This window comes from Schistocerca nitens, chromosome 4 (genome assembly GCF_023898315.1).
Source record: "Schistocerca nitens isolate TAMUIC-IGC-003100 chromosome 4, iqSchNite1.1, whole genome shotgun sequence".
NCBI lineage: Eukaryota > Metazoa > Arthropoda > Insecta > Orthoptera > Acrididae > Schistocerca > Schistocerca nitens.
The window spans coordinates 138,264,985-138,277,252 of NC_064617.1; the positions used below are offsets into that span (position 1 = coordinate 138,264,985).

A 12,268-nucleotide genomic window follows, 5' to 3' on the forward strand; every position below is an offset into this window, starting at 1 on the left:
TTGCTGCTGCAATTTATTGCGCTACAAACGCTCCCGATGGTAAAAACCATTGTATAAATAAAAATAAACAATCACTATTCGCTTTCACGATCGCGCCGAACTTACAGTTCAACCTACCGGCCGCTTGGGGCGCTGCTGGCAACAAAATCGAGGCGAAGTGTCGCGACTGTTAAGGCCCGTCCACACGCAACGATCTGTCTGCGCAAATGTCTGCGCACATCACATCTGCGCAGACAGATCGTTGCGTGTGGTCAGAAGATTTGCACAAACCTGAAGTGTGTGCAAACCTGGAAGTTGGAGTTGGAGGTTTGAGCGAAACCTCTCAAATCTGTGGGTTCAAACCACATCTGCGCAGACAAGTTGGAGCGTGTGGACAGAAGATCGTCGCAAATCTGGCGCGAAACAGCTGTTTGCTCAGTCTAGTGTTGTATTTGTGCGCACAGGGCATTAAAATGGCTGATACTCGTCAGTGTTCTCGATAGTTTGTTAGTGAATTCATTGAAATATATAGAAACCACCCATGTTTGTGGAAGATTAAAAGTAAAGAATATAGTGACCGAGACAAAAAGACAGCTCCACACAATGGTCTAATTGAAAAATTGTGGGCAGTTGACGCCTCGGCAAACAGAGAAACAGTAATAAAAGAAAATACGTTGCGAACTGTTTACTGAAAAGAGTTATCCAAAGCTCAGAAATCTAGATGATCTGGTGTAGGAGTAGATCAAGTATACCAGCCAACGTTATGGCATTTTGATCTGCTTGGCTTTCTTAAGGTTCGCCCTGCAAATCTCGCAGTAAATTTACGTGAGAAAACTGCTTTCGCTTTAGCAGCCACTGTATACACCATTTTGACCGCTTTCTCTGTTTCCTGCGGCTGGTCTGAATGTTTTTTGCAACACAAGTTGCGAACACAGACCACAACAGAACTTCCTCCATTTCTATATTTCAAAAAACTGAATTAAATTTTTGACGTTTACGGGGATCGTAGTCGCTTGCCACTGATATTTCTTTACTACATCGACAGATGGCGGGTGAGTAGTAGATTGAGGTTTGTGTCGTGTGAACGCACCACCTTTGCAGCGATCTTTTGCATGTACAGACATCTGCGCCGATGTCTGCGCAGATAGATCGTTGCGTGTGGACCGGGCTTTATGTTAGACTGTGACAATACTGTGTGCGCAACACAACATTCATTGGTATTGCGTAGACTCGGTGTAATGTCTTCGCCATAGACAATGTTTGGTTTTCAAAGGCATGAAAATAAATAAACAGTTGTGAAGTAAACAAGTGTGCTTTGCTTGGTTAATGTGAACGAAGATCTTCATATCTTTCATTAAAAAAATGTCGAAATTACTGCGTCTCGGTGGGTGCCACGAACAATTGATTCTAACTCATTACTCGTGGTACGAGTATTATTGAATGCTAACTTACACTGTTTTTTTGTTTTATTTTAGATACGATCTGTGCAAGCCGAAATGCCTTAACGAAGTTGTTATTCAGTACCTCAACTGCAAATGGACTCGAACAGAAGTGGAGACGAGAGTAAGTGAAGCTGAAACATCTGTACATTCGAATACATTCTAGTCAGACACCATTCCCATAGCGTATTGAAGGAAATGCTTGAAAATGGCAATTGTCTTTGGACAGCTTTAGAAGTACATCAGTTTAAAAATTACAAATGTATGAAAATCAAGGGCCAGCCTGACAGGACTAACGGCTTTGCGGCAGTGAAGGTGGGAGAGGAATCAGTATCGATCCATGCTAGAGGCTACAAAAAGTGCAGTCATTCATTGTCCTGTTTAGTAATTGAAAGATAAGATAAGATAAATAAAGTAGTTACCTGTCACCAGCGTACAACATACATTGGTTAAGAATCTTTAGACCTTGGGATGACTGATGGGTTTGGCTCTTAGTTCGTTTACAAGTATCCGTGTGTAAAAAAGATGATACAAGTTTCACATTGTTTTAGCATTCCTAACAACTGTTTGCAGAGGACTATTACTGTGTAACAAGATTTAGTGACAGATGTCTATCAGTTCCAGATTATATTGTGACTTGGAATTTAGATAGTCTGCGACATTCAGCCAAACAACTGATTGCCCCTTTTTAATCTCTCTGCTATTTGTAATGATATTTTGGCTAACGAAGCTGTTAGTTAATAAGTACTTTAAGGTCAAATCCACTATTTCACTGTCTTTATGAAGGAGTTCAGATAAATATCCAGTGCATTTCTCTCTCATCGTATAGAAAACATAAAGTACACCTGCAGTACAGAAAACTCAAATTTCGGTAATTAATGTCAGTTTTAATGGAAATTATGATAAGTTTTGCTGCACAAATCAATAGAGAGACCACAGATAGACTGAGTTTATGTATGCTTAGTTCCACAATGAAAGTTACTTGATATGATGAAATGTTTGAATAGGACTACACGCCACATTAAAAGTGACATGCAATTTATGTAAGTACATTCTTGCCAAAGCAAGCGCAGGTTTGTACAGATCAAATTGTTTGTAGGATTGGCGTCATCTATTTGTACAACTCAATAATTGTTGCTGCGTCATGGAAAATGTGAGGTATTATCATGAAGGAAGAAAAAAGACTTAAAATGTCAGTTATCTATGTACTAATGTGATAATTGAAACATGGCGAACAGCAATAAATTAGGTATTTCAGTTTCTTTTCACATCAGAAAAAGATAGTAGAAATTTAGGCTGTTTAAAATACTATCCCATAGATTCTCAAAAACACAAAAATGAGACAACACAAGAGCCTGCTGGTACAGCTGGAACAGCATTGCAGAAGCATACAATTCCACCCGTCTGCTTTGACTCATTGTGTCATCAAGATGATGGATACCCCTACTTCTGGCATATACAATATGGTGACTATAATGTCACTACATACAAATGAAATAAAAATGAGACGACCATATTTCACTCCAGAAATAGAATGAAACTAACAGGACAGCCATGGGAAATAGGGGGTTTAGGGTGGATAAAAGTTAAATATATGACAATATGAAAAACACCACCTTCGCAAAACAAATATTGGGTCGACAGAAGTGTCCGATCCCAGGCGTCGGCTTCGACCCGTGACATAAGGGTGTTGTCGTCTGTGACGTCATGACGGCGCGGAGTTTGGTTTGAGTGTGGCTGTCTCCAGTTCTGTTTTATCTTATTTTATTTACTTTTCTGATCTGTTCGTTCTGTCTCGTGTGATTTTTTTAAATTTAAAAACACTTATTACTTATTTTAATTATCTGTTTTCTCCAATTTCTGTTTTAGTTTATTATATTTATCTTTCTGATCTGTTCGTTCTATCCCGTTAGATTTTTTTTTTTAAGACAAAAAACACTAATCAGCTACTGAAGCATCTTTATCTTCTATGGGTTGCACGGGTTACGACCCCTGGGGAGGTGGGTGGGTATTCATGCATGGCTGTCTTCACTTACACGTTGTAACTACGCAAGGCGTCTAAATTTGTTTATATTTAGTTTGCCCCCCCCCCCCCCCCCCACCCAAAACACCCCATTTCCTGCGCTTGTCCCATTAGTGTCATTAGGCTTCTTGTGGAAAGTGTGTGTGTTTGTTTTTGTTTCCGCCATATTTGTTACGTCATGGGTCAAAGCAGACGGGCGGGATAGGACGCTTCCGTATTTCCCAAATATTATCCAAAAATCCTGAACATGTGACATAATGCTACAAAACACGAAATCCACTGGATTTGTCCATTTCGCTTGAACTGTATAGCTCAAACGAAACCCATGATACCAAAAAACTAACATAACCAATTCCAGAATGTGGAATCACAAAATTCCCTTCTCCTATGTAGCTCAAACAAAACCAATGATACCAAAACCTCACACACAAATTGAAAATCCAGAAATCCCTATGTTCCCTTAGCTAATTAAAATACCAACGAAAAACTATACACCAAAACAAATAAACAATACATAAAGCATTAAAAACCAAATAAAACAAGAAAATATTTACTAACCAAAGCTACTGATGAATACAACTAGGTTCCCTACCCCCCCCCCCCCCCACACACACACACTTATATATGCACACACAACCAACCCACCAACAAAAACAGAACAGAATTATCCAGACAACCCCAAGCTCCCCTCATTAACCAACCTCTAAACACAAAACCAACAAAGAAATAGTAGAAACAAACAAAAAGACAGTTCACACATTTTTAAAAAACAACCCTCAGAAAACAAAACAAAATAGCTGCTGAAAGATGAAAAGATGAACAATAACAAAACTAATCTGTAAGTAAAACAATCCCCCTGATAGCCAGCCTAGCTTTCTCGGACCAGGTTCCCTGTTGGATAGGTTGCCACATATGTAGGTCCCTGGTCTGAGAAGCCAGGGTTCTAATCAACTTCATATCGTCGTTACACACATGACACCTCTCAAAGTTGGCAGTCAAGCCAGACTCCTGTAAAAAACTTATCATTGTCACCATATCATCACCCAGCGCAACCCACAGTGAATAACTCACTGAGGATACAGCACACACTTTCAACAACCAGTTCACAGAATGATTACACAAAGTCAGAGTACCGCACATAACACAAACATTTCCAAACATGTACATCTGCCACAAGAGCATGCCACCAAATGCTATGACATTCCATCTACAAACTCAATTCAACTCAAAAACACTGTGCCACAATGATGTCACACAACACACATATGTCACAGTCAGAGCAGATGGGTGTATTGGGACTCTTCCCTTGATCCTCTGAAACTGAAATGCACAAGCGTCATATATGTCCAAATATGACACTGGAGCCAAAATCATTGTAATGAGCCAAATTACTGCAGGGATAATAATAAGAGTGAAGATGGAATGCTGTTCTTTGTTTCATTTCTCTGGAAAAGGATGTTGGGCACAGTTATAAAGTTTGGAATAGGGCATAAAACATTTGTGACTAGTTAAAATTCTATCAGACCAGGAACTGAATTATGTTTAGCCAACAATGACAATCAGAGTGTTAATTTGCTAGTAGTAACATGTGAGTGCAGATAAGGATCATTATTGGCAGAACTTTGGGGCTCAAATGAAAGTAAACTTCAGCTGTGAGGATTATTTGGAAATTAGTAGCTTAAGGGTGAGTGGAACATTTCTTCTTAATTGGGCATTTTTTAGGTTAATTTAGAACCTCATATTTATGATTATTAAATGTAGTACCAAGACAATGTAGATAGCAAGGACAGTGCAGACATACATGTGCATGTGTTTGTTCATTTTATGTTTACACTATCTGCCCCATTGTGTATGGTTTGTCTGCCTCCATAGGGACAATCTGTGCTCCTGTGACCACCACCTTCAGTCTATTACTGATAACCTACTCTACTATATAAAAGACATTGACCATTTCCTCTAGCAACTTTCCACAGTTCCTAAACCATTATCACATGACACACTGCCTATCACTGTATGTGCCACCTCCCTCAACATAAGACGCAAGGCCAGGACTTGCTGCCTATGAACACTACCTTTTCCAGTGCCTGACTGACTCCAAACCCACAGCCTCCTCCCTGGTCACCATGACCAACTATATCATCACCCACAAGTACTTCTCCTCTGGAGCATCATGTACAAAGAAATCGATGGTACAGTTATGGGCACCCAAATGGCACCATTCTACACCAACATATTCATTGGCCATTTAGAGGATCCTTCCTAGACACCCAGAATGCAAATCCCCTCACCTTGTTCCGATTCACTGATGACATCTTCATGATCTGGAACTTCCGCACTTTCTCCCCCATGCACTTCACCTGGTTTTCCACAGCTCAATAAGCCATCTTTCTGAATGTTAATTTCCACCCTCAAGGATGTCTACATCAGTACCTCTGTCCACATCAAACCTACCAACTACTAATGATTCCTCTGCTTTGGCAGCTGCCATGCATTATACAACACAAAGTCCTTTCCACACAGCATAGCTACCTGTAGTGACGAGCAGTCCCTTATCAAATATGCCAGGGATCTCAGTGAAGGCATCACAGACTGAAATTATCCTCACCACCTTGTCCAGAAACAGATCTTCCACACCTTGTCTCCCCAGCCATCTGCAAGTCTGCCCCTCCCCACCCATACCCATTGATTGGCCACAAAGGAGCAACTTCCTCATGACTTACAACGGAACATTCCCATGTATCAATGAACGATTTTGATGACCCTTGATGGATGTGTAGAGGAGGCAAAATAATGCAATACATACTTTTTTTGTTTGTGCCCAATTTCACTTCTAAGGGGTAAAGCACACACTCTGAAAGTTAAATTGGCATATTAGGTGTGGAGGAAATTGCTTCAAAACCACAAAATTAAAAAAAAAAATAATAATAAAAATTTGCATGTAATTAATCTTCTTGAAAACTGTATAATTAACTGTCAGAAAAATTTGCAAATTACCCAACCACCATTAATGAATTTTGCAAAATGGAAACTTTTGTTACACCATAAATTAAGAAGTTTTCATGCCATATATGTCCATGTGTAATAAACCTGGTTTCTGTAATAACATTTCTGGAAAGTGAGTGGCACAAAATGTGCTGTTGTAGTATGTGCAACATACCTAATTAAAATATCTAAATGTGCATTATTGTTCCAATTATTTGTTATACTGTACATATTTTATTGTATTATGTAAATTGTTATTTTATGTTTGTGATTAATGTCCTTTCTTCTTTTTTTTAACATTTCACGTCATGTATATTCCGTTAATTGAAAATGATACTTATCTCATTATGATGAAGCAAAATCATTACAGTACTGATAATCAGGAAAGAAATGCTAAAACATAATGTTTTTGTACACTATGCACACACAATGAACGACAGTTCTTCACATAATACACACAGTGGACAGGTCAATAAAAAACAATGTTCATCAAGTTCTGCAAATAGTGGCGGCTGTTCTTCTAAATATCCTGATTTGTGCCACGCATATTTCAGTACATTGGAAAGCATTGGTGAAGATAGTTGATTGTGTATTAGTGAATGCAGATTGTTTATCTTGTTTCTCAAGTAGATATTGATATAATCATGCAACAAAACTAGATTTGAAAATCTTCTCACAAATTTCTCCCAACATCGAGACGTATATGTCCAACGGCTCTACCTACCCCATCAAGCATTTTGGGATCAGGTACAACACTCAGAACTGTTCTTTATCACTTACCACCCCAGGAATACAATAATACAGGTTTTTTTCCCAAACTGTGAGAGAAAACTTCTGTCAAATATCTTTTGACATGGCCAGACATTAGTTTATGAGATTTCAGTGTCACCACAAAAATATTTGGGGCTTTAGAACGACATTCTCTAATTCTCCATCCAATCTTTATGTTAGTTTCTTTTAAAACTATGAAAAGAGGGGTCAGCAATTTGCCTGCTGCAGAGACTGTAGGCTGAATTATGTAACTGTGAGTAATTGAAGACAATGACTGCACCTTAGATTCAACTTTCTTTGCACTCTTATGGAACAAAGTATGTCCAGGTTGACTCTGCCCTGATCAGAGTTGTACACATTTTCAGCCCACAAAATACTGTTATGCTCCTTAACTTGCACTACAAATCATAAAATGACTTCTTCGAGATCATTTTTATCATTTATATAGTGTCTAGTTAAAAACATTGTTATTTTCCGAGATACAAGCCTGTGTACCTTTTTAAAATGCAATAGCCATTTGGAGCTTGCCTTGAAATTATGTAACTTAACTTCCATGCTTGTCTGCAAGGCCCACTTTCGTAGGTCAACATCATGTGTAACCAGCTGATGACCCATATCCTGAAGTACTTTCTTTTGAGCCATCATCAAGAACATACTTTTCCCAGCAATACAGCTGTTTCACTAACATAACTTTGTGATATTTATGCTGTGTGGATGAAAGCAGCCTTTTCCCCCTCTTTCTGTTATTCAAAAATTCAACCGCAGATTTCTTATATTTGATATTTAATTCGCTTTATGAAGATAGGACATTGCCTGGGTGAAGGACTCTTCATATGTTTCACAATCAGATACACAATCATTGCTATGTCATGGAGCTGCGACCCATCAAACCATAGCCCATTATCTTGTTCTATTACAGTCAAATGTCCATCTATTCTTTCACAAATGAATGCTACAATGATGCCTTTTGGTTCCATTCCCTGTGAATTGGTGAAACTCTCAGGGAATTCCAGACTGTTGGAATGATCATTTAGAATTCGGAAAATTTTATCTGGGTTAATGGTTGGCATCTCTCCTATTTCCAAACAGATGTACTTTACACACAGTACAAAATCTCAGCTCAGTGCAGGAACAAGTTTGTTCAACACCACTGGTTCAGTGAATACTGACAGGTACAGGCAGTCTGAAGAAGAATCTGAAGAAACATCCGTGTTGAGGACAATGTCCAGAAATACAAGTAATGCAAGGTAATCAAAAATCGTTCCTTGACAGAGAGGTCCTGAAGAATGTCGTGAGGTCCAGAAGTCGTGCATTGATGTACAGTTCCGTAGTAGTATCAGGCAGCAGATGAGACTGCAATGGAACCTGCAGCACTTGCTTATATAACAGGAGGCACCAGTGAGCAGACACCAGCATGCACAGCTCTAGGCAGATTCGCGATGTTGTCTATGATGCTGCCAACTAGCAGTGTAGCCTTGTACACCATGGGCTGCTAATTGGCGAACCTCATTATACTGCAGGCCACAAAGTATGGCATCTTTGAGATGTGGCTAGTGAGGAGTGGTGCCGGAGAGGGCCGGTTCCTGTAGATGGTAACAGGCTGTGTTGCCACATGTGGCAATCCTTTATAATCTTCAACCAATAGTTTTCAGAAGCAGCTATTATTGTATGAAACTAGCTCTGAAATCACTTTCATTGTGTCGTGAAGAATTTGTCACAGCAATGGTATTTGGCAGATAGTGCACTGAGCAGCATCACCCTAACAGATCGCGGTTTGCTGGTGGTACATACACTGTTTGACTGCTTGTGAGATCTTCTCTTCAAGAGCCTTTGAAGATACACCATGAAGAGAACTTCACTTAAACAATTCACCCATTAGTCTCTGTAGCTGGAAGGTTGTTTACCACCCTTTACATAATTTTAAAAGAAACCGATGGAGCATTTGGATCAAGAATTCGAGCATCTCTTAATGAAGCCCCAAATGTTCTTGTGACTGTATCAAAATCTGGAAAGCTAACATCAGAGTGAAACACATGTCTATCCCAGCACAGGAGAAATCCATTTACTTTGTGTGTGTGGTGTAAAAAATGTAATGTTGTAATCATTTCTTTCGTGATTATCATTATTGTAATGATTTTGTATCATAATAATGGGTTACTTATTATTTCAATTAAGAAAATACACATATGTGAAACAGTAAACTAAAAAAAAGAAAAAAATTAATTTGCAGCATAATATACCTATTTAAAACATAAACCAAAATAAGTAAACATGTAATTAGAATACAAATGAACACTTAGATATTTTAATTAGATATGTTACACATACTCTGATAGCACATTGTATACAACTTATTTTCCAAAAATGGTATTACAGAAAGCAGCTTTATTAAACATGGATGTAGGTGGCATGTAAGCTTCTTTAATTTTTGTTGTAACAAAAGTTTCCATTTTTCAAAATTCAGTAATGGTGGTGGCATAAATTCCAAAATTCCGAAATTTTTTTTTTTTCAAAAATTGATTATACAGTTTTGTAGAATGTTAGTTACATTTCAGCTTTTATGTGTTATAACCTTTAATCACCAATAATTGCGTGGATATTCAAACACACTCACTTAGAAACAATAGCTGGTTACATGATAACAACTCAGTATCTCTCATTCGACCGCCGTGCCGTGACATGCGGCCGGCGCCGTTCGTAGCTAGGTGGTGCTACCGCGCTCAGCCGAGTTGCGGAGCGCCTCTATCGCTGTTTGTGCGTACTGTCGTTGCGGCACTGTTAAATGTCGTGGCACTGTCACAACACTTTTTCCCCCTTGGGAAAAAAAAAAAACCCACTCACTTCCTTGGAGACATGGACAGTGCGGAGACATCCATGGCCTCTTGTGAGGCCCCGAGAAGATCCCACGAAGAGACACGAGAGTATGGTCGAAAATGTCCAGGACGGAAGCTCGTGCATGGAACGTGCCTCCTGGACGAGATGATGGGTGAAAACTCCGGAGCAGCATCCATAGGTGTCGTGGACCTGAGGGTGTGCTCCAGCGAGATGGGTCCCAGAGAAGGCGGCGTCGCGACTGGGGCCGGTTCCGGCGTACTCGGAAGCGTTAGCGACGTCGGCTGCATCAACACGTACGGTAGATCGGCAGCAGCGACAGGACTGGCTTCTCGGGCTGGTGGAGGTGAAGGAAGGGGCGGTGGCACCGGCGTGGCCACCACTCGTGGGCGCATCTGGTCGTAATGGCGAACAACCATGCCGTCGTCCGTACGTATTTCACAAAGCTGGCGGCCGCGAAGAGCCTTGACCACCCCTGGAATCCATTTAGGGCGAGATCCATACCCTCGTGCCCACACGTCGGCGCCCACCGAGTATTTTCCCGCACTAGGGGACACAGCACAAGGCCTGACAGGGTGAAGCAGGTGCAGTAGAGTGCGCGGTTGGCGGCCATGCCAGAGTTCAGCAGGGCTGCGATCACCCAGAGGCGTGAAGCGATAAGAACTCAGAAATTGCAGCAGAGCGTCATCTGTGGAAAAATCATTAAGGAATTTTTTCATCTGGCTTTTGAAAGTGCGGACAAGGCGCTCGACCTCCCCATTCGATTGCGGATGGAAGGGCGGTGCTGTAACATGATGAATCCCTTGTCCAGTACAAAAATCACGGAAGGCCTGCGAAGAGAACTGAAGGCCATTGTCCGTGACGATCGTGGATGGAAGACCTTCTAGCGCAAAGATTTTGGACAAAGCCAGCGTCGTCACCGCAGTGGTGGGCGACGGACATCGAACAACAAACAGAAACTTTGAGAAGGCATCAATCAACAGTAGCCAATAAGTACCGAGGAAGGGGCCGGCAAAGTCAGCATGCACCCGTTCCCATGGCTGCTCCGGATCAGGCCACGGAGAGGGCATTGTACGAGGTGCAGCCAGTTGTTGAGCACACTGACCACACGCAGCAACCATGTGGGCGATGTCCGAATCAATACCGGGCCAATAAACATGCCTGCGGGCCAGGGACTTAGTCTGAGAAATCCCCCAATGGCCTTCATGCAACAGTTTGAGAACATCTTTGTGAAGAGAGGCTGGCACCACGACCCGTGGAGATGCGCCATCCGTGGCCAGAAGAACAACACCATCACGAACAGACAGACGAAGGTGTAAGGCATGGTAGTTGCGAAGGGGATCCGATGCCCGGCCCTTGGTCCTGTCCGGCCAACCCCGTTGAACAAAACAGATCACCTGACGCAGGACCGGGTCCCGCGCAGTAGCCGACGCGACCTGCGAACCTGTAAGTGGAAAACCCTCGACCGCACGACATTCTTCCTCATCAATGTGGAAACAGAGTAGTTCATCACGATCAAAAACCGGGTCGGGGCCCATCGGCAATCGCGACAATGCGTCAGCGTTGGCGTGCTGGGCCGTGGGGCGATAGTGAATCTCATAGTGAAAACGAGATAAGTATAAGGCCCAACTTTGCAGGCGGTGAGCTGCCTTATCCGGAAGCGACGCTGATGGGCTGATCAGAGAGACCAGCGGCTTGTGGTCGATGATGAGGTGAAACTTAAAACCATACAAAAAAATGCTGAACTGTTTTAGAGCATAAATGATAGTGAGTGCCTCCTTTTCGATTTGAGAGTAACGCCGTTGCGCATCGTTGAGGGTCTTGGAAGCATAGGCAATGGGTCGTTCCAACCCATCCTCAAACCGATGGGCGAGAACAGCCCCTAGGCCATACTGTGACGTGTCAGTCGCCAGAACCAAGTGCTGACCCGGACGGAATGTGGCAAGACAAGGCGCCGACTGCAAATGAGCCTTCAGGCGGACAAAAGCCTGCTCACACTCGTCGGACCAACAGAAAGGGACGTTTTTGCGTAACAGCTGATGCAGAGGATGAGCTACCGCCGCCATGGATGGAATGAATTTGTGATAATAAGCAATCTTGCCTAGAAACGCCTGAAATTCCTTGACCGTAGATGGCCGGGGTAGAGCGTTAATGGCCGCAACGTGCTGACGTAGAGGACGTATACCCTCACGGGACAAGTGGAAACCAAGATACACAATGGAGGGTTGGAAGAACTGTGACT

General features: G+C 41.8%; 1 protein-coding gene across 1 annotated transcript in view; it reads left to right on the forward strand.

The window, feature by feature from the left end:
* Nucleotides 1–1,206: 1,206 nt before the first annotated feature.
* LOC126251798 (39S ribosomal protein L52, mitochondrial) overlaps nt 1,207–12,268 on the forward strand; it is a 50,644-nt gene continuing 39,582 nt past the window's right edge. The window contains exons 1-2 of the mRNA XM_049952433.1: nt 1,207–1,363; nt 1,455–1,542. Of these exons, the coding sequence (XP_049808390.1) occupies nt 1,342–1,363; nt 1,455–1,542 (110 nt within the window). The 5' untranslated portion in view covers nt 1,207–1,341. The remainder of the gene's footprint in view (nt 1,364–1,454; nt 1,543–12,268) is intronic.